This window comes from Hirundo rustica, chromosome 6 (genome assembly GCF_015227805.2).
Source record: "Hirundo rustica isolate bHirRus1 chromosome 6, bHirRus1.pri.v3, whole genome shotgun sequence".
NCBI lineage: Eukaryota > Metazoa > Chordata > Aves > Passeriformes > Hirundinidae > Hirundo > Hirundo rustica.
In genome coordinates this window covers 29,250,253-29,277,259 of record NC_053455.1, presented here as the reverse complement: position 1 = coordinate 29,277,259, position 27,007 = coordinate 29,250,253, and the positions used below count along the sequence as shown (strand labels likewise).

The following is a 27,007-nucleotide window of genomic DNA, read 5'->3' as shown; positions in this document are numbered from 1 at the left end:
TTTGAAACAGATGCCAAAGATTTTATACAAGGAATGTCATGGCTGCTTTTTCTTTGTGCATTAACATGGTAGTAAAGCTACATGCATAAACAGCACACAGGGCACAGCCTACAAACCAAGAACACACTGCTCACCCATTAAAAAAATAAAGAATACTTTGAAGCACAGAATTATGCTAGATGTACAGAATGTCTTTTAAGAGAGGATTTCTACCTACTCATGCCCTTACTTGGACAACTGTCAGTTTATGGCAGACTTTTGCTTACAAAAACATAAGACAGTCCGCAGTAAACTTGGCCAGTACCGAAGGTGTCCTGGAGCATCTTCTAAGTCTACTTCCTTGTGTAGGCTGGGTGTAGTTGTGAAGGGACAAACACTTTGTGAGCATGTTCTTTCAGAGACAAAGTGAGAACCGCTTGTTACAAGGAAAGTCAGTACGCTTGTTCAGAAGATAAAGTTCTTTATAGCAGTTAATTAAATAATACAGTCTTAAAACAGGGTGTTGGGCACTCATCTACACAACAGCACATTTAATAAGCTGGGGAAGAAATACCACAGTTCCAAGACACTGCATTAAACTCCAGCCACTCCAAGAGGAGGTAACTCTCATGTGGTGAAAGAATTCTTGTCTGTGTAAGCCAAGAAGGGAGAATTTTAGGCAGTTTAATCCACAATGGTCTCTTACTTCTTGTAAGTGGAACCATAAATCCACAGTACACGACAGTGTAAGTTAGGTTAAGTGGTGCTTTTCATAATAAAATCAGTGAATTCATTGCAGTCCTTTCATAAAAGGATGAAGTCCAGTGAGTGCCAGTTGCTAGGAGCAAAGAAGAAAGGTTCCCATTTTCCAGGTTGATTTGTAAGTTCATATTATTAGAAGAAAGTAAGTCAAATCTGTGCAGTTTCTATGCAACCATATCTGAGAACACAGAGGCTTCAGAGACTATAGGATCACTTAAAAAGTGGGGGAAAAGGAAAGCCATCACAACCCAAACTCAAACCTCGTATCTCAGAATTGCCTACAAAACTTGTTCTCTTCTTCTGCTCTGGACAAAACTTTTAACTGCAATAACCTTGCAGAGAAACTTGAAGAAAACCTGAGTACATGAAAACATTGTCAGGGAGAGAAAAACCCTGCTACCTTTTGATCTGGTATTGAAGTTGAAATGGCAAAATCAGAATGCTTTGCCTTGTGCCATAGGATTTGCTTTACCTTTCAGAGCTCTGCCAGGGAGTCTGTGTTAACTTGATACCTCTTGCACTGCAAGACCATTGCTCATATCACAGTTCAAACAAACTTGCTAATAAATCTGGGATTAATCTTCCATGGCCAGAAGGGCAGCACCTCCAGATGCAGAGTTGGTTGAACTACCAGGTGTAATCCATGAATCAACATCAGAGATTCCTGGCAGCACAGAGTCCAAACCTTCCTCACATGACATCACGATCAGCAAGACATTCCAAAAGAAGAATTAGAAGGCCATAATTCTGATCCAATACAGTAAGGAACACCACCATCCATCATTTGAACTAGGAATACTCAAAGCTTCATTATTCAACCATATTCTTAATATACTAAATTATACATAGTTGAGATATATAGATATATATATATATAGAGGGGGTTTTTATTGGAATAAAATACAATGGGTTTTGGTTTGCTCATTTACAAGGGAGCTCCCTCCCTTTCCCAGTTAATTTGAAATTAAAACCTAGAGGCTGAATGTGAGCTCATTCCCAGCGTTCCAAGATGGATATAACACGAGAGGAGGCCAGAAACTGGAAACATGCACTCTGGCTGCAACAGGTTAGAAGGTGAAAGGGAGACCAGATATTTTCATTTGTAACCCTGAGAACATAAGGAATTGCAAAGATCTGGAGAGCAGCCTGGGGTTAAAGGTCACCAGGCTTTTTATTGCAGTTGAAGCAAACTCGGACCGGGTGATCCCATCCGCGAGAGGGAACGGCTCTGCGGTCGTGCGAGCACTCGTCGCAGAATCCCTGGCCACAGGCCCGGCAGTGGTGTTTGGAGAGCTTGATACTGAATTCCTTCCGGCAATTGTGGCAGTGCAGGATTTCGTGATCTGGTACCCAGTATGCAGGTCGGGCAGCATCTTTTACCAGACCTGAGGAGGAAGTGATGTGGGGGGATGAGAAAGAGGGAGAACAAAATAATCCATGAACATGAGCATGTCAAAAATGTACTCCAGCAGAGGCACTCCCACACTGCAAGCCATACCGCTGCCATTAAGGGGGAAGTGATCTACTGACAAAATCCTTCAGTGCAATGAGCAGCCATTTAGGGCACTCTACCATTCTCCCACATTCTGCCTGTCTTCAAAGAGTAAACAGTGTCTCTTTTAATAGTGTCATCTTGCCTTACTCAGACTCTTCCAGAGGTTAAAACACTTGCTTTTTCCTATCTTCAGTTTCAGCTGTGGCCAAAAATACCCGCCAAGTCACCAAACCAAATATTCAGAAATGCATGTACTGTCTGAACAGAGAAAGGGATTTACTCTGCCCTTCATTGAGTCAGAGAGCAAACACCCACCAAGTGAAGGCTGGACATGCTGCAGGCAAAGCAGCCGAACAATAATCTGCACAATGAGTAGGAAGTCAGGTCCAACAACAGAAGATTCAAATGTGAAATGTTTGCTGAAATACCTAAACTGCCACCCAGCACATGAAAGAGCAGCAGAGGTTCCCTGCACTAAGCTCACCATTAAAGATCATACTAATTACTTCCTCATCATTACCAACCTGGACAGCTTCAAATTCTCAGCCCTCCCCTCAGAAATACCAAGAAGTACCAGCAGTATCCATGAACACACTTAAAAGGCACTCTATCTCTGAAAGAAAACCAAACCTGATAAAATGCTTCCTAATTGGCCAACCTTTAGGGAACTCCAAATGGCAGGTCACTGCAGTGAATCCATCAGGGGAGCACGAATTACTCACAGCTTGATGCACAGTTTTGCATAATAGGGTGAAAAGAGAAAGTGTGATCTGCAGAAACAACATGCTGAAAACCAAGAGGAAACATCAAGCAGAAGAGGCCCAGAAGGCTGTAGAACTCTCAACCAACAGTGGTATCACAGCAGAGGTGCCAGCCTGTCACACAAGCTCTTGAAGTTTAATAACAAGTTTTGCTCTTTGAAAATAAAAATGCCTTTAGACAAATAAAACCCATCAGAACAGAACAGAACTCACCTAAGGGAATGTCCATGGCTGTCACCACCGCTCCAAGCGTGTTTTGCACAGCTTCCCCCACCTTCCTGGCAATAAGTGTCCCCCCTTCCTCATCTGAAGGCAGTTCAGCCACATCTGCATGACACAAGAGCGAAGGGCTCAACACCTAAGTCCACCATCCTTTCTGCCAAGTTGCAGTTAATTTATATTTACAAAACCAGCAGCAAACCCAAAAGGCAGGTTGGAATCTCTCCTCAACTGTATGTTCCCTATCCACAATCCTGGATTGCAGTGCTCATTTTAGCAATAATGGACAAAATAAATAGTCTGCTGTAACATAAGGACCCCTGCTCTGATGTTAGCACCAGACCATCAGCAGTTGCTAGAAAAACAAAGTAAAGATACAATTAGAAAATAATTTTGTCAGTCGTTTAGGTATCTGGTAGGGTCATCTTTCTTCCAAAAGACACTGAGCTCTTCAGCTTTCTTACCAAAAACTGTTTGGAAACCCAGTGTAAACACCACTGTCTACACCCACTGGAAATGGCTGTGATCCAGAAATCAGGGACGAAGACTTCAGGCTAGTGCCCAGGGATGGTTCTGCCAGGCTCAACTCAAGATTACCTAGCTGGATGCCCCTGTTGTCATAGCAGTTGTCGCACACGCGCACCGGTGCTGGTCCCCAGCCTCGCTCAGGCACTGGACGGGTCTTGGAAGAACAGCCATCACAGAAGCCCTCTCCGCAGGCCCGGCAGTGATGCTTTGTGTCGTTATCTTTGAAAGGCGTGTTGCACTTCTTACAACTCTAATCAGAACAACACAGAAGGAAGAACTGTTAGTTTGATCTCCCTGAAGTGAAAAATAGAGAGCAGAAGCCCAGGATGGCAAGTTTCAGACTGAAATTGTGAAAAATACAGTTACACACATGACTTGGGTGCTATCAGCCCCATAACCTTACCCCAGGGAAGTGACTTAGAACAGTAGGTGTACAGTGGTTAAGCCAATATATTGCTATGATCCCTTCGTTCACAATCACAAATAAACACAGCCACATCATGCAGGGCTGAATGATGGGTATTTGACCTTTGTGAGGGGTAAGAATTCAGAAGGCAGTTTTCATTGAAGAAGAATCTGTTTCTGGCAAGACACAGGGAATCCTTTCCTAGTTGAACTGTTTGGGCAAGCTTTTTGCATCTGGTATGAAACCAGAGTTTAATCTCTGCACCCATAAAAGCAGTACTATCAACTGCAATAGCCAGATTTAAGATGTTAATTCTTTGCTTTGAAAAACAAGTTCATGCAAGCCAGGATTTTCTGTGATATTGCTGGGAGAGTAGCTCATAAAGAGCAGGGAGAAACCTTCTCTTTATCAGGGCTGGGCTCAAGTTTGTAATTTCTCTGGCTAAGTCAAGAATGGGAAGAGGAGAAAGCACTTCAGTTTTCTCAAAGGTGTAGGAGTAGGGATTGCTGCAGTAAAACAAGAAGCATTTAGAATCTGTGAAGTACTTTATTACTTAAAGAGTAAGGGAAAGGGGTTTTACCTATGCAAAGCCTTTCTCTCTAGAAACTGCTATTTACCAGAATCTGAGAGTTGGGTCTCCAGTAAGCTGGGGCAATCTGGTCTGTCAACCAGGAGGTCACAGCTTTTGTGGGTCCCAGGCTAAGTTCAGATACTGATTGAGCCATGAAATTCATGCCATCCAACAAACGCTGGGCTGCATTGTTGTTGTCTTTCAGAAATCCATCAGTCTGGAATGAAACAGATATTCATCTGAGAATAAAAACAGGGAAACCTTTTTTTTTTAAATGCAGATGGCTCTGCAACCCATTACTCCTGTTAAACTGAAGGGCAAACAGGAGAAAAAAATCACTAGCCCTGCTTTGAAAGACAGAAGTAGGTTGGCAACTTAGCCAGTTCAAAATAGCCAAAACACATCTGAAAGCCCTTGCAAAGGCTCTTTCGAACAGCAGGGACCAGCTTAATGAAAGGCAATCTATTTTCTCCATCAGCATCCAGAAGAACCAAATGAGCACGTGCATGGCTGCACACATACACAAGGACTATCCAGCAACCAGACTTACCCCTGGCCAGACGTGCTCGATCTCTGTCCTCACTACAGTGTTCACAGGGTCCTGGTTGCCAAACCAGTACTGCCGGCTGCGATACACCACCCCGCAGTTGGGGCACTCGATCACGTACCTGCACCAGAGGAGGACAGCTTACCTCTCTGGCAAGCCCCGTGCACCAGGCAGCACGGAGAGCACAGAGAGCACCGAGATCTCAGCTGCAGTACTCACCCTGACCAGGCATACTTGGCAAGGCCCAGCCAAGGGGAATCCGTGGAAGCGGAGGTTTTTGGCACCACGCTGACCTCCATCCCTCGCTCATAACAGGCCTACAACATAAAGGCTCAATTAAAACTATGCTCTTGGGAACCCAAATCTACATCTGGCTGCTGTTTGGCCACGTAAAGCATATAATTAGCATACAGAGGTCCACAGCAAAGGAACACTCATCAGAACCCATTTAAAAACAAAGCAAAAGCAAACCCACTATCAATAATAACATCAGGGAAGTATGTCTACATCAATAAAGGCCAAATTTTTTCATGTCGCATTCACAGATCCTTCAGAAAAATTGGCTAATACAAAGCACTGGGCATAAGCAAATAAGAATAACCATGTCAAATATATAAAAGGTCAACATCAGTCAGATTAAGAGCAGCCAGCTTCAAAATTTAGCTAGAAAATGACACAAAGCACACAGAGGTGATGAACTCTCCAAGCAAACATACAAGTCAAATAAAGACCAATTTTTCCTGTCAAGGCTATGAGCGCCTCTGACATTAAAAATAAAAAAAGGAAGAAATCAGGCACATGCCTGTGATATTCATCATTTACTTGGTCATCCTTTCCTTTTTCATTCTTCAGACCTTGTCCATGTGCCTCACCTTGCAAGTGTAGACTCTGTTGTCATACTGGTGAGAATATCGGCATCGACTTTTGGATTCATGAGGGACTCCTTCCTTTGCATGGTTCATGCTCTTCTTACAGCCACACCTGAGTATGCAAGGACAACCCATGAGTTGTTGCTCTTAGACACAGGACAGATGTCACCAAGATTTCATTTTTACTGCTATCTTGCATTTTAATAGATGTCGCGCTCTCAAACCATCTTCACAACTGTACATACAGCAATGACATAATTTATTATTGAAAGGCAGGCTCTTCAGAAGGAGGCGCAGCAACTGTTTCACATACAAAGCAGCACCACACAACAACTCACTGCAGAAAATACACAGCACCAGAAAGGAAGCATAACCAGCCACAACACCATGCTGTTATACAGCTCCCAGACTCAGAGCACTGACTGCCATCTACTGCCCTAGGCTCAATCTTGGGGCTCTTTCCAGAGAGCTACAAGCCAAGATCTAATCAAATATGAAGCTCCCCTTGGACCTAGTCACTGAACACAGCCCCACTCCATGATGTATGCTTTAGGATTGCTTTTACTGTTTAGGCAAAAAAAAAGTCAGGAAAAAATCATAAGAGATATCAGGGCATCTATTTAGACACTTCTTTCTTCCTGCCCTGCTTGCATTTGGGAAAAGATATGGGCAGCACAGGTTTGTAGTCATGCACAGAAACAGAGTGGGCAAAACCCATGCATCCAGCTGGGATGTGGCAACAGTGGTTGTCCAGTTCACATCAGAGTTGAATTTCAAGCTAATTCTGCCTGGAAGTACTAGCTGAGGATAGATGATGTCAGCTGTCAAGACATCACAGAAACTTTACACTCTGTGGCTGCAGGTGGGGGCAGCACTATCCTCTAAGAGGATGGAGAAGCATTTCTCATCTACTTACCCACAGCTTAGGCACACAGAGGAGCATGTGAAATATTCATCTGGAAAGAAAGAGCTGTGAGCCATCTGGTCATCAGGGATCTCCCCACTGAACCGGTCACTTAGAGCCTGTCAAACAAAAAAGAATGAACTGGAAAGGGATTAAGGGCAATGAAGATATTTGGCAAGAAAAAGCATGGATTCCTCTACTGGAGGGGGAGGCAGAGAGACTACACAGCTAACAAATGTGTGTTCCTAGCCTGGAAAACAAAACAAGGATTGGAAACCAACCAAGAAGGCAATCTTGCACTTGCAAGGAAGTGACTTGAATAGATACTCCTTTTCTCTGCTCTCCTCTCCTCCTGTCCCTAATTTGAATTTTGTAGTAGAAATGGGTGGTAGAAAATTGCATGCAATCCATGCTCAAAATAGCAGGGTTCTTGCTAAAAGGGCCTTGCATTCTGGAAACTTCTGAAAAGAAACTCATAGGATCATTTCTCATAATTCGTGAGAACACATTTTTTGTCTGTTGGCTCAGAAAGTGCTGCCCTGAACTTTCCTCTGGCCACTTGAACAACTGCTCTTCTCTGGTGAAATGGCAAAATTGAGACAAAGGGATTTGTACCCTTTCCTTAGGAACAACTGTCACCGAGACAACCATTCTCAGATTAAATCAGTCCTTAGCCCTGCCACACTTAACTTTTTCAGTTTTTTCAGGTCTTATGTTTAGGGGAAAAAAAAAAAAAAAAAAAAAAAAAAAAAGCACTGGAACAAAGCAAATGGTTAGTTTTTCTTGATGGAGATCTCTGAAGGCATGAGATCTAGCTGAAAGTCTTCCTACAGCTGAGGTTTATAGTGGCTGCCTGCCTTTCTCTTCCTCCCCCTTCCCTCACAGGGCTGGGGTAGGTGGAGTGGGTGCATCTTTGCTGTCTAACAAGGGTTGACTGCACTTACACACACACTCCTGCATACCTCTCTCACCACTGAGCTTCCCTCAGATAAGTTCTTTATTTAAACAGTTTATTTCACATTATTTCAAGGAAATTTGCTTTACATTCTCTTTTAAGCTTTTGAATGAACTCGAGTTAGAGGAAGTAGACAGAAATCTCTAGCAAGTCTGTGTCCTCAGCAGGTGAAGCAAAAGTTAATTTGTAGTCAGTAGTTATCTGAACAGAGCAAACACTCTACTTGTCATGAATTTAAGTATAGCAGGAGCTATATCTGAAACCAGGCTACTTGATTATTGCAATAACGTCCTAGAAATTAAACTAAAATTAATGATTCCAACTGGTTTTCCCCTTGCTGCCTGTCTGCTCCCTAATGCAAAGAATTGAGTACATGCCACCCTGACACTGTCCTCTGTGCTTCAGCTACCACTAATGCAGAGCAGCCAGAATTATCTGTTCCAACAGCTGTAACTAACACCAGAAAAGCTGCTAATGCTACCTCCTTCTGCAGATATGCCCCAGCTCTGCCTGCCCCTCCCCAATGACAGCTGTGCTCTTCAGGCCAAGGAAAATGTTAATCAGGCAGTGGTATGTGGAAACTTGCAGGAAAGACTGCAAATTTAAAGACTCAAAAATCCCCCTGACATCCTAGCAAAGTGAACCATCTAAGAAAATCACTTGCTCTGAAGTAATACATTATTTGGCTTGATCCCATCCTGTTCCCTAGCTACCAGCACAATTTCTGCCTCCTAGCCCTTGGGTTGTTACTCAGTGTTAGCTTTTGCCCACTATTAACTCCCTCCATGTCTCTTGCATTTTCTCCTCTTGCACTGAGGCCAACTTTAGGAATTTTATAAAAAACCTTCTAAGGTCTCTCTTTGTAAATCACTGTCATTAAGTGCTTGTCACTCACAGCATCAGTTGCTTTTTTCTTCCTAGCTTTATGATCTTGCTCAGTTTGGCTCTTTAACTTTTCTTGACCTTCCATGGCATTTACTCAAGTGTTCATTTTGAAGTAAAAAAAACCTACTCAGTCTGCCCAGCTGTTAGACAAAATTAACATTCTCATGGAAGACTTGCATGCAAGTCTGCATCACTGGTTCAGGTTCTCTGCCTTTATGAGCCACAGCTGAGTTAACAGCAACAGTGGTAGAAATAAACACTGTGACAAACTCTTCTTCACTTACTTTTAGTGCTTTGTAGATAACCCCAGGCTGTCTAGGTGACCGAGTAGTATTGTTCTCCAGCTGCTGCTCCACAGCTCGCCTAAGCCCAGAGAAATCTGTTGGAGGATTGTATGTCCTTGTTCCCTTGTAGTGAATTGAGCTGAAAGCCTCAGGAAAACAGCTTAGCTTTCGAAACCGATCCTGAATGAGCTTCTCAGGAACCTCAGAAGGATGATCTATATATAAGAGTATCAGCAAGTTCATAAACAACTGATTGTTTAAAACAATACTTTAATTGCATAGTACTTTCATATGCAATATAGACCTAGTTTTGTTAATTAAATCTTCTAATACATCTGGAATGCAGTTATCACTGTATTTTAAAACAAGGAAAAGAAACAAACTTTCCAAAAGCAGTCTCTGTTTTGTGATACACAGCTTTAAATTCTAAGACCAAGTTTCTCAGGTAAAACCAGACACGTCTAGATTTTGAGACACAGATATCCAGAATAGGGAGCAAGTTAGGACATAATACAAGGAAACACAATGTCAGCACATTTGCTAGTTCTTTCCACCAGACCATAACTTGGTGCAGCTATTCCTAGCACCTGATAAGTGGAGGACACAAACCTTACATGGGTTGCCTGTTCTCCACACCAACCCTGTAGCAAGGAAGAGCAAGCCTTTATCAACAATTTGTATGTGGCAAAGCACTTCAGAACCGGCCACATCAGGTCAGACCCCACAGAGCCAACCACATTCTCCTGCCTGCTTCCAAGTATCTACTGTACGTTTCAGAATAAGGCAGGCCCCATCTTCCCTTTCCTAAGACTACATAAACTATCCATTGAGACAGATGGTTACAGCTTTCTGCATATCCATATGCTAAGAGGTTTCTTTCCTATTTCTACTGTGATCAGAAGTGACCATAAAAATATATTTTTTTTCATGATCCTGACTTTGCATACAGGTGCAAAGTGTCCTCACAGGTCACTAGAGGCAGAACTGATGAAACAGCAAATGTCAACAATTTTATGAAAGGCGGAATTGCTAATCAGCAAATTGGTATAAAAGGAAAGGATCTGCCTCAGGTAAGTTAAAAGTTATTAAGAAGTTACTCCAGTAAGAACCAGAGAGAATGTCAAGTTCTTCTACTAGTTTAAAAACTCACTGTTTAAAAAAGCCAAAACGAGATTGTGGGTTAGCCAGGACTGCTGAGGTATTCATTACACAAGAGACAGCTCCTGGATGTTCATGAACAGTGGGACAGAGCCTCAGCTGCTGTTGCCCATGGGATAGACTCATGTCAGGGAAGTTCATGGAGAACTGTCTCCCATGGGAGCAATCCTACACTGAAGCAGCGAAAGGACTTCTCTGCCTGAGCAGCAGCAGGAAAAATGTGTGATGAATTGACCATAACTCCCATTTCCTGCCTCCCTGCATGCCTGGCAGTGGAGGAGGTAGAGCTGGAAGGAGGGAGGGATGAGGAAAAGCTGGTTTAAAGATTTATTTTACCTCTCATTACCCTTCTCTGATTTTGTCAGTAATAAATTCAATTAATATCCCCAGGTCAAGCCAGTTTTGCCCATGATGGAATTTGGTGAGTGATCTCTCACAGACCTTTTTGAACTGATAACTTTTCATTACATTTGCTCTCTCCTGTCCACTTGTGGAGGGGAGTGATAGAGCGGCTTTGGTGGGTGCCCAGCGTCCAGCCAGGGTCAACTGACCACGTTAGTTTCACTTTCATCTGCCCTATCACCATGCTCATGAACTTGTATGATGACCCCCGCCGTGGCTGGCAGAACTCACGACTGTTCAGTGCTAATGTTCAGCTGGCTAAGAGGATTATTCTAGCTGATTTGGAATAGTCAGATCACCATGAGGGAATGCTCTTCTAGTCTCACAGCCTGGTTCCCAGACTGAAACCAGTGAGAGCAAAACCCAAATCACATATTTACGTGATAGTAAAGAATGCTGAATATTCAACGCAACCTGACAGTTTACAGACAGCGTTTAGCTCATTGTAATTGGAATTGCCTACTCACCAGAGCCCAGTAGCTTGGTGTACACAGTCTCATGAAAAATGATGACACCTGGACCCAAAGTTGACAGAGGAACATCCAGGCCACAGCGGGCTGTGGTAGCTTTTAGCTCCTTGGTGAAGTGTTTTAAATAAGCCTCCGAGGCATCACCAAGGAATTTGAAGAGGTCATTGTGGAGCCTGTCAGCACGAGTACGGTAGATGACAAGGTCAGAGATGGCCAGGACCTTCAGCAGCAGCCGCGTTCTCTGGCTCAGGTTCATGGTGGCCCCAAGGAGGCCCTCAGTATCAATGACCACCACTTTGCGGACCGGGTCATAGGCTGCCCAAACTCCAACTGTGCAAGACTCCTGGGCAGGAGACGTCTTGAAGACTTCCCGGCCATAGAAGAAAGTGTGGTTAAGGGTGTGAGACTTGCCATCCCCTGTGTTCCCAAAGATGGACACTACCTTTAGGTGCTGGTCAGGACTGCAGTCCAGTTTCTTAATAAAGTCTTCTTCGTTCCTTACCTTCCAAAACAAAAAGAGAAATATATTATAACTATGTAATTGGAGTAGACAACACTGAAAACACAGCTGGTTTCAGGATTCATAAGATTAAAAAGAGTGATTACCTCCTCTTCAGATGTCATCATACATTTCTGAAGCACCAAGATGTACAAAGCAAAATACTAGAATGCAGTTTTGTAAAATGTACACATTGATGGGATTTATGTAGTTCCACCATGGAGGTGATTAGGAAGTGATGCCTCACTGTGATTATGTATCTAGCCAACTCTCTAGTACCTCACCCCATTCTCTGAGATAGCCCTTTCAGAGAGGGGAGCACAACGCTACTTCCAAGTCTGTCAGAACAGCTACATGGAGCATGGCAGACTTTCTCAATAGCACCGGTCTCGTGGCAAGCATCCAAATACAGGCGTGAAAGAGGGGATTGCTTTGACCACTTTAACGTGCCTCATCCACAGAGGCTGAGCACCTGTTTAGGCAGAAAAATCTCTGCCATGCAATTGTGCTGCATCTATCCACAGCCAGGGGCTCTCAGACACAGACTGTCCTATTCCCATTGCTTTCCAGCTGATCAATGCTTCAGCTGGAAAGTAGGAGCAGAGAAGAAGCAGCAAAGCTGTGCACTGGAGTCAGGTGCTCGAAGTAGGTCAAACTGGCTCTCATAGAAGTGCCACAACTACCTCAATGATCCATTTTGTAATTTACTGTATTGTACTTCCATTAAAAAATAAAACAAAAGAACACACACATACAAAACCAAAAAGAAATGCAGGTAACTTCTCTTTAGATTTACATATTTTAAGTGTCAAGCATCATGCTGTCTAGGCTAAAGAACAGGGTATTTTCTGTTCAGATACTGGAGCAACAGAAGCAGATAAACAAGCGCCGAAATGGGTTAGGGCTCTGTACAAGAGCCTGCCCTGATCTTGTTGCAGAATAGATCCCTGGCTTTCACAGGTTTCATGCTTCATTCCTTTGTTTAGCCCCTACTTTTTTGTCTTCCATCAGGTTTTATTCATATATTATATGATAAAGAAGAATATGAAAAGAGCACGTTTTGAGAAAGATTAAGTTCACTTTCTTCATCCCCATTCCATCTTCAAGGAATCCCCATCAACTAAAAAGAGCAGGGCTTCCATCCCCTCTCACCTCCCTCTTAACTTCTGGAAGCTCTTAGCTATTTTCATCCTGCAAGTACAGTCGGAAGATCACACAATCTATGAACCAGGGAGGTAATGAGGTAATAAATGGTTTCTTTGAACAAGTTTATTCTTAGATCAGCAAATTAGTTTAAGGCTCAGCCAGCCCCATTTGCTTTGGTAAAATCTGTCAGCAGCACCTAGACTTTGAAGGAAAATAAAAATCCACCAATGTGCCCAAAACATAAAAAATAGCCAGTGTGCCAGATTGGGAACTGGGAACAGCATTCACAAACAAAATCTGTGGGCTTGCAGTAGCTTCTCACGGACTCAAACTATTCAAGGCAGCCTCACTGTGTAGAAGAAAACAGGAAACAAGAGACATCAAAATGCTCTCAACAGAATCTTTCCTGGTGTCTGTGTGAGAACATCAAGATACACTGAAATTACAGGTACACAAGAAAGGGTCTGCTTTCTTGGTAGCTGTGATTAATCATCAGGAAGGTAGCTTAGATGATAGGTGCAGTTTTGTTTAGTGTCTCTTAAGATGTCTCTGTGGATGAAAGGAAGTTCTTGGTTCACAGAATAGCTCCTAAAAACATTTGCAGATCTTACAATAATATGAAATAACATGAAATAATATGAAAATGTTACGTGTACGTAAGCAAAAGGGAATACGATAATGTCTTCTCCCACCTCCCAAACTTCTCACCAAAAAGGTGGCAGGTCCTTTTTGCCAGAGTCAATTGTTATGCACTCCATGGACAACACAAAAAAATATTCAAACAGCTGCTTAAGTATTGGCAGGACAGCTAATGGCTACGATCTTTTATCTAGCACTAGTGATTACTTTGGTAGCAGTTTGCAAGTGTTTGTGGAACAGGCTGAGTCAGTAATGTCAGAAGGCACAAAGGACAGTAGGGACCATAGGAATAAGGGTAACTCTGAGATATATTCCCACCATTAAGAGACAGGAGTCAACTCGAAGTTACACTGAATGTCAGATCACATACCCAAAGTTATTCCCTTCTAAGTTATCCCCTTCTAGGCTCTTGCAGACCTCCTTTCAGGAGAGAACTCAGGAGTGATTTGAACAAGCAAGTTACCCAGGAGCACAAGAATGCATCGGTGCCTAGCTAGTTCAATGTTTATGTCTCACAGGACTTGGTAATGAATGAGAAGAACTTAAGATATGAAATGAGTAAATGTTTCCTAGCACACTTTACCAGTGCTCAGAAGTCAGATGACCAAGAACTTCCTGAGAAGTGGTTGCACTTAGATGCTCATGGGTGGTAGAGAACCAGTAGACCTATCCTCCCTTTTAGAACTTAGCCAAAATTTTCCATCCTGCAACAACCTTACAATAAATTCCATGCAGGCAGAGAAGCAACAAAACAAAGAACAAGCCAAAATGACCAAAAGAAGCCCTTCCCCTTGAAGCTGAATATACTTGTATGTCACTGGGTGCTCCCTGTTCTTGTGCACTAGTTGACTTTAACCAATGCTGAGTACAGGAATGATACTCTCAAATAACCATCCACAACAAACCCCCTATTAGTAGTCATATTTACTTCCCTTGAGCAAGTTCCTTTAGGACATTTGAAGCCAGAGTGGGTGCAATAAGTGTCAAAGTACTCATCCCCACTTCTTTGTTTTGCTTCTCATCTCTAAAACAAATTGGCATGGTACCACCTTCTGTTGCATGTGCAAAGGGCTCATGTTTCTATAACTGTGTCCACTTCCACATTGCTCAAGGGCTCCAGATCTCTGACTTCACAGCAGAGGGTAGATATGACATCTTCCTTACGTTGCACAACAATGTAAATTAAGGATGGAAACTCCATGTCTGAACCTAGACAAGAGTCGTATCTCTTCAGGCCCCTCTTGATTTTGCCATTTCTAGTATCAGAAACTCATTTAGATTTTTGCTATAGCTCTTAAGAGACTCTCTTCTAAAAAGAACAGTTTTTACTGCATCATACGTTAGAACCCTGGTTAGCTTTCTTTTGTAGTTCTAACTTTGAGCTTTTAGCAGCTGCCATCCAGCTCCCCACGCAGTCCCTTCACCCAAGTTCAGCTGAAGTGGAGGTGAAGATCTTCAATGGGAAAAAACAGGGAACTTGACAGCTAAAGTCCTCTAAAAGGAGGACAAAAAACCTCACAGCATGCTGTGGTGGAGCACATTTAGAACTGAAGTGTCTTTATCACCTATACTTGGAAATCTATTGTACCTAACATAACAAGTTTTCTAAATCTGAGCCCTAAGAAAAGTAGAATTGTTTAGAAACAGAACTGCTAAAATGAAACAAGAACTGCTAAACAAGAGAACTCTTTTTAAGAAACAACTGCTAAAATTACATTTCTGCCTATTAATTTATTGGTAACGTTATTAAAACAAAAAAGTGTTAAAAAGCCTAGAAACAAAAATTTATAAAATAGAACAGAGTTTCCAACGACCTGTACTCATACAACTTTAAATCTGCCTCCAGCAAAACAAGCACATTAAGAGAATCAGCCATTTTCAGCAGTTTTCTCCTTTTAATAGTCTTTATCAACATTTTAGGGCTTGCTAATATTCATGGAAATGGTACACAAAGCCAGAGCTGTGCCACAACACACAATAGCTCAAAACAAAAATGAAGAATGCTTGGCATAGTATTCATCAGAGCGCTTTCATTTGCTAGTCTTACACTGTCATTTTGACTTATGTTGGTACTTTTGGTTTTGTGTTTTGACGACTACTAGTAGCTTGACCTGGTTTTAAAAGAGTATTTTCCATAGCAAAAATACATTTTCTGCGATCAAGAAGGAAATCATCATATAAAGAACTAATTTTTTGAGTCAAGGGTTATCAGGCATGGGAACAGGCAGCCCAGGGAAGTGGTGGAGTTACCACTCCTGAAAGTATTTAGAAGACATGTAGATGTGGTGCTGAGGGGCAGTTTAGCGGTTGACTTGGCAGTGCTGATTTAATGGTTGGACTTGATGATCTCAAAGTTAATTTTCAACTTAAGTGAGTCTATGATTAGACATCCAGCACACGACAGTATCTTCTGACACACGACCTGTCGGTAAGAACGATACAAACTTAACACCTTTCTCAGTGAATGGAAATGTAAGTGACAAGATTTGGAACAGCACATCCAAATGTATACCAGCATAAAATTACAACCATCTGAGACAAATCAGTACGAGCGATCAAAACAATCAAGTGGAAAAAAAGCAGTATTTACCTTAAAGCATTACTTAACACTGGCAATATAAATAATGCTGCTCACAGTTCAGAAAATTTCTTTGAAAGATAATGCTTACAAGAATTCAAACACCTTTAATCAGAAAGAAAAATGGCAAAGCAAGCTAAAAGAAGGTCTGCAAACCTTTAAAGCAGCCCTGAACTTCTAAAACAATACTGAGACAATATTAGGTAATTGATCTTAAGGACAGAGTATCATATCAGTTACTAAACCTGGAACCAGAACAGATCTGTCAGATCTGCCCAGCTCAACACAGACCAGTTCTTAAAAACACTGCTTCTAAATCTGTCTTTTAACTCTAAAAAACTGAGCTCCTACCCAGAAGTAGAATCACAAAAAAGTGTTTGGGTGCATATCTAAAGCCCCAGGTCCTACCTTTAGGTCATTAAATCACAATTTCAGTTTACATTGAAAATAAGAGAAATGTATAAAGCAGATTTCTTCCTTTAACTACAGCCAGTAAAACTAACCTGAGAAGAATAAGCTCCACCACAGTAAAAGCGCCACCATCAAAATTCACATCTCTGCAGGGCTCCTCACAATCACTCCTGAAAAGGCAGTGCACGAATGCAAAGAAGCGTAACTGGCTTAACCCAGTACCTCAAGTGCAGCAGGCTATTAAAAACACAACTGGATATTCCCAACTTTTGCCCCAGAATAAATTTTTATTGATATCCACAAGTGTCTCCTGTTAGCAAGTGAAAAAAAAGACAGCTCTCTGTAAGGAGGAGAAAGTTTCTCCTATGACATCAACAAAGCTGTGAGACAAGCCCTAAACCACAGTAATTCGAATTCTGTTTCCTCTAAGATCTTAGGCTAACTCAGCTTGAAAATAACCTCAGGAGGTCATGACTTCCTCTGACTTTCAGAGTCTTCCAAACAAGAGAGAAGATTTTGATCATAAGCAGGTGCTCAAGAAGAATCAAAGCTGACTTTTAAGTCCAAGGATCTCTAGTTTTCTACCTTAAGTTGCCTCCTATACCTTTTCTTATGCATGACTTTCCATGGAAAATGTAATTTATGCCATTACACAAGTCTTAGACATGTCACCTAAAATTCATAATACAATTACATCAATTTGATACAGAAATAAGTGCCTCTAAAAGATAAATTTCCTAAAAGATTGATGAAAATAGACATCAGAGCAGAAGAGAAAGACTCCAATAACCTTACTGAGGAAAGAGCATGTCTCATGTCCATCCTCTGCATCCTCCAAGACACAGCAGTTGTGCCCATATGTGCTAGCCAAGTAAGCATGTTGGCTGGTGCACAACAGCACACATACTGCTTCTTACTCAAAAGACAGAAAATGTGGACAAACACTGGATAATGGGAAAAAGACATCTCAGAAATTAGAATTCATTAATTCTACAGGTCAGAGTTACTTGTTACTGTGTAAATATTTTACAGTAGCCCGAGAAAGTTTCTGCAAAGGGTTGTGTCAACAGAGTAGTTTATAGAATCGTGTATGTCATAGCAGTAGTTACAATCTGGTATTCAGGAGAAAGTTATTAATCACTGATCCAGCAAACACTTACATACATTCATCATTGTCCTCAGCGATCTCCTAGCCTTCAGCCGAGCTGACAGTGGACATATAAATAATAAAACTAATAAAGTATTTCCAGGATTGGAGTCCTACAGAGCCTCAAGCCCAAAATGAAAGACCTGACACCAGATGCAGGGAGGACAAAATAAAGCAGGAGACAGATACGCCACAGGGATTTATGGTTAGACTCCCACATTGCTCCTCAGCTTCAGCTGGTTTTGATCTTATTCCCCATGTGGGTGCAGGTCTGGCTCAAGCAGGTAAAAGCATTTGTATTAGAGGTATTTCCTAACCTAAAGGGTTTTTTCCTGTTTGTCTTCACTGTGGTACCACCTATGGGTTCTGTTGAGATTTGTTATCAGCCACGGTACATACATGTGGACAATACTGTCCCTGAACTGAATATATTTTTCAGACCAAAACTGTCCTGTTCCTTCCCACAGCTCTTGGCATAGGAATGTAGGTTCAATATTTTCATGGATTTGTATGGAGCTTAACAGCATGAGTCTCAACAGGACTTACAGGTCCTTGCAATATGAGGGGCAGAGGCTGCCCGTGTCTGAGGCCCATGCCTATTATTACAGAACTCTGAGAGGCAAAGACAAAAGAGTTAAATCCTGCTTAACAACCCTACCCAAAGAAATCCTATTTCAAACGTTTTAAGACAGTGGTGAAAAAAAAATTAAAGGGATTGGAGGTAATCCAATATGACTAGACTCCCCCCTAACCCAAGAGGCAATATTGACTGAGATATTGCTACTACCAGGTAAGTGAACCTTGTAGAGGACAGCTAAATTATATCAAACTTCTGGAAGCAGAAATAAGACTACAAAGTCCACTAAACAGTTTGCTTGCTGAAAAAGTACTTTTGCAAGACTGAAAACTAACGAAGGCTTTGGGTGAATGCAACTGCTGTGAAAATAACACTAACATAATAGTATCATCTAACCCTAAAAGAGAACAGTAAACAATGATGTAGAAATCATGGGTTGGTATCCTAAACACCTTTCAAGTTCCTGTAGATGTTAATTTGGCCACAGAGCTATCAATTACCACTCCAAAGTCACAGCTCTAGCAGCAGAGATCACATTCACGTGAAGAGACTTGCCCAGAAAACAGCAAGTCAATGAGCAAGTTCATGCTGTCTTCCTAAATACTAAGAGTTAATTAGATTTACTAAGAGTTAACTAGATTATTTGTATGGACACTACTCATACCACTGTCTTTGTTAAGAGGGGCATTGATAAACTTACTTGTATTACAGTTGCATTCGTCCTAGAAAACAGTTACTCTGGTGATTTTCACAATTTCAGGGTGTTTGGACAAGTAGGTCAAAGGACTCAATCTTCTGCCTATTTGTGATCCTACAGCAAAGCATTAACAACCCAGGTAAAAAAGCCAAAAATGGGTACTGCAGTGACATCTACCTCCCAGTGATGGCTGCAGAAGAGAGAAAGTGAAAGCAATAGAAAGGACAGAAGGGTCAGAAGACAGCAAGCTGGTTTTTCTTCATTGAATCTACCCCAACACACTCATATCCTGTTTCTTTTGGCAGCATCCAAGAGCCCAAAAGGATTCACTGGAAAAGTGCAAAGAAGGGTACAGCACAGGAAGCACTGAAACATCCCATTTCCCCCACAAGACTATTTAGCTCAGAAACTGAGCTAAGTTCAGGAACTTCTTGAATGAAAGTGTGGGTAATTCCAGAGTGGCTTGCTACCAGGTTCTCTCACCAGTGACATGCTCTCTTCCTTCATGTGGGAGATTAGGGACAGGCGGTCGGAAGATATCGCGCTGTACGGGCAGACAGAACCCCTCCCTCAACTTTTAGTTGGTCAGTGTCCTTGATAAGATAAGCAATACCTAACCTGTAACGTAAGCAGACGGATGTGATGTAGCAAACAGAGGTTTTATAACCCCATGTAACCAGTTAATAAACGCCATTAGCCGTCCACCACATTGGTGTCTGTGAGCTGATAGACCGAGCAGCCTGAGTGTGGCTGCCGTGTCGTTCCTGAACCAAGTCGCTACACCTCAGCGAAAGTAACACCTTCAACATCTGCACTCCTGTCAGTATATGGACAAAAGAGAAGAAGAAAGCAAAGTATTTGACTTTAATTAATGCCCAAGAGTACTGCATTGTGAAGCAAGTGCAAGACTGGTTCCAGGGAAAAGCACTGTTTGTAAGTGGCTACGCTAAAAACTACCTAAGAGTCAGCCTGAGACTGTCAAAGGAGTTGTGTGTTTGTTAAATGGATGGCTCTCTCTCCTACCTTCTAAAAATACTCTTCAAAATACTGGTCTGTGTCCAGTGGAAGAAGGAACACTTCTAACCAGCAATTGCTGAGTAGTTTCTCTACTACTTTATTCCAAGGACAGAAAACAGTGCACTTAAATTTAGGTGAACTGATAACAGACTGGGATGGGAGGATACTGAAAAATAACAAAGTAATAAGAAAAAAATTCCTAGAGTGTAGGACAGTAAACTCCCAAAAATACTTTGGCAAGGAAATCTCTCTAAAGCATGAAGAGGTAGAAAACTCATCTACAGCACATCAACAGTATTGAGAGAGAAATTATATATCCTGATCCAACAGATCACACTGGCATAAAAAACTCAGATCCTTCAACATTTTTTTTCTTCCTCCTTTATATCTATGGCAAATATACTAGCTGTGACTCCTTACTTTACAGGACATTAACTAAATTTCTCAGAAATTTACTGCTGATTGTATTACCCTAAACCATGGAGAAAAAAACCAAAAAAAACCACCAAAAACACATTCCCCCAACAGCAAATGAAGCAAGAGCATCACAGGAACTAGCACTATTTGCTGGACAAATGCAAGCAGTCAGACTGAAGAGATGACCTTCTCTCATAAGAGAACACATATGTTAGCTCTCATTAACTGACAAAGAATACTTGACAAGAAAAAGTGTTCTCTCATCCCTAGACTTTATCCAGGCTCAAATCAGTAGATAATAAGGAAAAATCACAGTACTTCCATCAAGTTTACAGCAGGAATGAGAAAAGCAAAGCAGCTAGCAACCCTGCAGAGTCATCACTATGTGTAACTTTTTAACAGGAGGGGACAGAGGAGGACACATAGACTGTTATGCTGTTAGTGACAGGTTATTTAATGATTGTACAAAATGGTCTGCATTTAAATAAGGGCTATGGATCCTTCTGTGTTATCTTAACTGACTGCAAAGCCTTACACAGATCCTGCTCTCATATTTGCAGAGGGGATGACCTTACTCCTTTAGGTGCCTAGACCTGCTAGAAGGAACAGAAAAAGCCTCGAGGAATGAGGCTATATTTAGAAAGTTGAGATATCTATTGGCACAACAAAAAGACCCTGCAATCTGAAGAAAGGGAGCTCTTATGGGTATCTCAGGGGAGACATAGCAATAAATGTATGCTCCTTTTCCTTCATAAAATTACACAGCTGGGGAAATTATTTTTGTGACTAGATAGAGCAAAAATTCTCTTTTCTTCTAGTCTCCTTAGTAAATCAGACTACAAAGTCAGTACCTTTTATTTTTCTTTGCAACCCACAGATTGAGGAATTTCTTGTGACAGAAATTCTTGTTTCTGATCAAAGATGAGCAAACTCTAAGGTAGATTATTAATAACCAAGCATGTCCTCTATCTTCTGGGATCAATGAAAGACTTTTTCTACTTCTATTAAGCATATGTGCTGAGTCCTTAATTAGGGCTTTGGATAAAGTGTTATCATAGAAGCCCTTAGTGACACTACAAGAAAGTTCTCATCTTGTGGCAAGAACTCCCAACATCTGTTCCCCAAGATAAAAATAACAAGCTGTTATGCATTGTTAAGCATTCAGCCCCGCCTCAAAAGTAGTAGTAAATAAAGTTCATTGTACAATGGATGCATAACTCTGCTTTATGCTAAAGAGCTCTTTTGCAAGTGTGTTGCATAAAGACAAAGCAAAAATGGAAACTGATCCAGAAACTGCATAAACGTAAGTACAAGAGACTAAGATAGATCCAGGTGAGTGGAAAAGTTCATGGGACAGTAAGACAGCTTCAGGATTTGAAACAAGTATCACAACCTGAGTCATGTTTTTATTGTTCTATTTCACTGCTTTTTTCTTAGTACCAGTTTAAAAAAAAAACAGTTAATTGACTCTGATTTCTTATGGGAAGTGCCTCCTGTGTGCAAGGGGCAGCACTAGTGACAACACAATGATGCTTGTTTGAGAATCCAGGAAGTTAGAGATAAGAAAGGAAAGCTGACATCTTGGGAGAGCTGGTCAGGAGATTCAGCTGAGGGATTTACACATATGAAAGAAGAAGACACACAGTTTGCGTGTAACAAGACAAAGAGGAGATGTGGAAGATGGAAAGAGGGTAGTGTAAATGGAAGATGTAAAGAGCAACAATTCCAAAGCAATTACTGAGGAAGGAATTCCCACATCATTCTCAGATGAGCAAAGAAGATAGACTATGTCAGAGCCAATTAACAAACAGATGCTGCAAGTATCAAGAACAATTTGATTGAAGCCCCAGCTTTAGATATGCAATAGGTAAGGTCAAAGTTTAATACCGTGTAAAGAGAAACTGCATAACAGAGTTTGAGAAAGAGAGCCTAGAATGGGGTCTAAAATACAGGTGATGCCAGTTTGTAAAACGGTCAAGGTCTGTCTTCTGAGAGAAGTCAGTGAGGTCTTATGAGAGACAACAAGTCCTGGAAGAAGGAATAAAAAAATCATCATGTAGATCAGGATGCCTGAGGAGTAACTCACAAGAGCTGCAAAGCACTGCACTGTGTGGTGTGAAACAGCTGGGGCTGGACTCCATGAGGAACAACCTCCCTCTCAGTTCTTTCACAGACTTGCTGTGTGAGCTCGGATTAAACATTTAACAACTTTTTTTTTCATGTGAAATAGCCAACCTCTTTTTGAGGTGTTCAGATATAGTGCTGTTATGATGAACATCTCAGAGAAGCTTGTATTTCACAGACACAAACTTTAGCTGCCATTGGTTTTCTACAGACAAGCAGTGGTTTAAAATGGGACCTTTTCTGTCTATGTGGATTTGAACAAGCACAGGAAGTCCTCAGCTTTCTGAGCTTATGCTATGCCTGCAAAGCACAAAAAGCTTTGAGCAGGCCAGCACATCTGTGCAACATGGCACAAAGACAATTATGCAGATCTCAGAATTATCATAGCTGTATCTGTGTAGCGCTGAGCCCAAACTGAGAATTTCCACCTCTCCCCTGAACCAATTTGCTCAGGCACAGCTCCTTATGGATCAAGCCACATTGCCTCTGGATCTAGAACTAGATCAGTCATTTGCTTATGCACTATAAATATTCTTCAGTTTTAGAGCTACCACCTCCAAGAAGCCAACAGGAACAGACACATGAAACATAACCACTTGAACTTAACTCCAGGTTCCAAAGGAAACTCAAAACCAAATCTTTTGGCTCTGTGTCCCCATCTCAATGATCCACTTTCAAGTTAGATGTTTGCAAACATATATCATCAACATCAGCGATTATCTCGATCTATCATCTGCTGCTCCGGCAGCCTAACTAGCTCCATCTAATTTGTGGGGGATGGGGGGAGTAACGGTGGTGGGGTGGTGTAGCTTTTACCATTTGTAATTTTGTAGCTTTTAACATTGCTATGGCACCATTGACATCCAATCAGCAGTTTCCTCTTATTTCCCAACTAATGCAACAATTTTCAAGTTCCAAAGGTCACTAAACAGTTAAAGATAGCTGAACTACATTAAATCTGTTAAATTCTTACCCTGTCTGCTCCAGCTTAAAAAGCCACACACTCTCAAACTCTGAACCTCCATATTTCAAGTTACTAGTATTTTGGCTTTTTTGGACAAAAATTTGGTTTAAATAAAGAACATTCTAATGATTCCTCCCCAAGTAATGACAAGCACAAAATAAAAGACTGATGATCACTCTCCTATAGCTAAATTGGCTCCTCAGTACTATCAAGAGCAAAAGATGACGACTTAGCTCTGAAGACATCTTCTGTGGCATCTGACAGGCCTTTCTAAATAAAGGTCCTCATTCTTACTAGCAGAATTATCACTATAATAGCAAGCACTCTTTTAATTCCACCTGTCAGAAAATAATTTTAATTGAAATCTCTCAAACTGCTTTGATACTGGCTGTGAGATGTCACATAAATATTAAGTTGTGAGGAAGAGAAGATCACTCCAGATGGAAGAGCTCTGATTTAACATCTTGATAGTGAAATAAGAACATTTTTGGAGAGCTTTTTCAACCCAATCCTGTTCTGACCAAATTGCTATGATCTGATAAAGGACCAGTGCTGTCCCAATAAGGAAGTTGGCTTTATTGCCCATGACATTTAAATAGCAAATGCACTTGCTTGCAGGAGGCAGCCAAAGGTCTACCTCAATAAGGCTTACAGATTCATGAGTTTAAATATAACTTAAACCAGTACAACCACACACAGGCACAGTTTGTGAGCAGCTTTGCAGGACAGCCCTGTTCCAAGGCATTTCAGAGCTTGCCCTAGCAGCCAGAGGATTATTGAAAAGTCTGTATCTTAAAGTAGTAGTTGTACCCGTCACACATTAGAAGGAAATAAGTAACTTGGATGGAACCCTTTGGACACTTACTTCTATTTTGTTCTACTCCTAAAAATCAGATGGATTTACTGGTGCTAAATGGCAGCAATGGGCTGTAGTCTTGCATTAGCATTGCTTGGTACAGTGCCCTCTCCTAGGCATACAGCAGGAAATTGTCTGCCAACACTCCCATTTGCAGGACACCTACTGCAATATAATATATTCAATTTTGTTCAGGAATGATCAGCATCCCGCACAGACAGCTCTTACCTTAGTTGTGTGCGTCTCAGTACAGAGTCAATACTTTCACCAGCTTTGCTTACCAAGCCTCTTAGAGGAGACTCTTGCCACACATAAGTTTTTAATGGACTTGACCTTTTGAGGAACTCGTGAACAAGGCCACTCGAAGGCACTGTGTCTTTTTAGCCCAAAATGCTCAGTAGCACTTGTACTTTATCGGCCATCACTTTGTTACCATTGCTGCCAATTGCACTTCAAGTGTAACCACACATCACAGCAGCCTGTTAGACTAAGAAAGAAACTAAAGCATCTTGCCTGTTCACAACAAACCACAACAGTTCTTACCTGAATCTCCTCAGTTTCATCCACCAAGAGGAAACTCACAACTTTCTCTGTCATCTTCCTTCTCTTGGTCTCCTCATCCATCCCCTCCTCCTCTTCCTGTTCTTGGGCTTTGCCAGCATGGTACACGGTGACAGGGTGCTTCCTTCTGTTCCCCCCAGCATGTGTTCTCTTCTGACATTCCACACAGAGGTTGATTTTGCACACCTGGCACCTCACCGCTGCTATCTGCCTCGAGCCTGTCATACTGGCGTGCATTATGTTCCCATTGGCACCTTTGCAGGAGTCACAGTATGGGACATGGCCGGGTCTTATACGGGTCCGTTCATGGTTCCGCAACCTCTCTGGCTGATGCAGCTCTTCTTCGCAACGCTGGCACTGCAGGCTCCTGCACTCATCGCACTCAAAGATTGCTTCATCTGTCCCACTGCAAACATAGCTTTCCTGGCACAGGAGTGTCGTGTTCTGTCCTTTCTCCGCAGTTTGCGTGTGGGCACTCATCTTCAGATTTCTTTAAAGTGATGTTTTTCCCTCCTGTGTCTAACAATGATATGTGTAAAAGTCAGTTGCAAATTTAGTATTTTCACAAAAGAAAGAAACACAACAGGAATGCTGTCTGGACTTAATTTTAAATAATTAATATATACTTCTGTAAGATTCATACACTGACCTGCTTCGTGGGAAGAGTGTCGTTAAGTGCTAATGAAATTTTCTTTCTCCAAAATAAACTTAGACAACGTGGCTGGTTTCATGTATTATTATATCCAAATGCTGGTATACATTCTTTCTCTGCTCAGCTGTTTAATGTACTTTCAGTGATGAGAAAAAAAACCCCAGCCTGGTGTACTTCAGCAGATAGAGCAAGTATTCCCCTGAAGCTGAGACCGGAGGCAGCTGGTGACACAGAGACAAAAAAGGCCATCAGAAATGCACAAGTGCATACACATGTACATACACACACAAAAGGACCGTGTCAAGACTAGAAAATTCTCTGCTTTCACTCCCCAGCTAAGCTCCTCCTTCAGAGAGTTCACAGTATTTATTTGCTGGGAATTTCCTGATGTGCTTCGCCAAATAAACAAAAATCCGTCCTCTTTGTGCGCTCCTTCTAGTAACGCTGGAAGACGATCGCTACCACGGTCAGGCTGACAGTCGACGGATTTTTTTTCCCTCTCCCTCTACGCCCCAAGTTGCCAGAGCAGAGCCCCGAGACCACCGCCCGCCGAGGGCAGCCTGAGCACCCCGCCGCCGCCTTTGTCTCGACCGCTGCCTCCGGGCCGCGTTCCCTGCTCCTAGCCAGCGCAGAGCCCCGCTCGCTCCGGGATGACCCCGAGCGCCCCCTCTGCCCCCAGCCCGCACTTGTGGCTCGTCCGGCCGCGGGGCTGCAGGCGGACCCCGCCACCCGCCCGCGGTTACGTAACGGCGGTGCCGGCCGGCGCCTCCCCCCCGCGCCCGGACCTACCTGGGGCTGCGCCCGGCACCGCGCCGGCCGGCCGGCAACGGGGAAACCCCCGGGTTCCTCCCGCCGAGCGGCGGCAGCGGGCGGGAGCCGCGACGGGACCGGGAACAAAGGCGGCGCGGCACGGGGCGCTGCGAGCCGGGCTATTGTTTACAAGCCAGCGGCCACCTTTCTTCCCCTTCCTCCCGCCGGCACCCGGTGACTAAGGACTCGGGTCCCGGCCGCGGCTTCCTGCTCCCCCCCGTCCCCTCGGCGCCCGGGGGCGGTCTCCCGGTTCTCCTCCCCCAGGGGCCGACCATGCAGTCGGGGCGCCCGGGGGAACCGAGCAGGGCAGGGCCGGCCAGGACCCGCGCCCCCTCCGCCCGCTCCCCTCGTTGTCAGCCGGGATCAGCTGATCGCGGGGAACTTCGGGGTTATTTTCTCACCGCGGAGACGGGAAGGCGGCGGGCTGAAGGCGGGGCGGCGCTGGCACGCCGGGAGCTGTAGTCCGGGGGCTGTACGGCCCCGGCTCGCCGCGGCGGTCGGAACGTGCGGTGCTCGCTGCGGGCAGGCGCGGGGCCGCGGCCCTTGCCGTGACGCCGAGGCTTTCTGCTCCCCTCGGTTTGTTTTCGCTCCACTGTCCCACACCTGCCTGGGTTCCCCAAGGAGCTGCGCCGGAGGAGTGTAAACAGCCCCCAGCAGGGTTTAAAGGGTGAAATTCATAGTGAAGCTCCTTTTTCTCATCGCCCGGAGAACGACCAA

The 27,007-nt window shown here is 43.0% G+C and overlaps 1 protein-coding gene across 2 annotated transcripts; it reads right to left on the bottom strand.

The window, feature by feature from the left end:
- Positions 1 to 26,652, bottom strand: ZFYVE1 (zinc finger FYVE-type containing 1). Of its 2 annotated transcripts, XM_040067293.1 has the most exons (13): positions 26,270 to 26,652; positions 25,478 to 25,701; positions 24,811 to 25,347; positions 11,193 to 11,697; positions 9,166 to 9,380; positions 7,054 to 7,160; positions 6,141 to 6,249; positions 5,488 to 5,585; positions 5,272 to 5,389; positions 4,768 to 4,938; positions 3,814 to 3,994; positions 3,211 to 3,324; positions 1 to 2,126 (listed from the first exon to the last, which is right to left on the bottom strand). In XM_040067293.1, the coding sequence occupies exons 3-13, from the start codon at positions 25,306 to 25,308 to the stop codon at positions 1,894 to 1,896; spliced, it is 2,349 nt and encodes a 782-aa protein (XP_039923227.1). In that variant the 5' UTR covers positions 25,309 to 25,347; positions 25,478 to 25,701; positions 26,270 to 26,652; the 3' UTR covers positions 1 to 1,893. The 2 variants fall into 2 exon arrangements, with proteins under 2 accessions (XP_039923227.1, XP_039923228.1); XM_040067294.1 differs by lacking the exon at positions 26,270 to 26,652 and having other exon boundaries at positions 25,478 to 26,040.
- Positions 26,653 to 27,007: the final 355 nt, after the last annotated feature.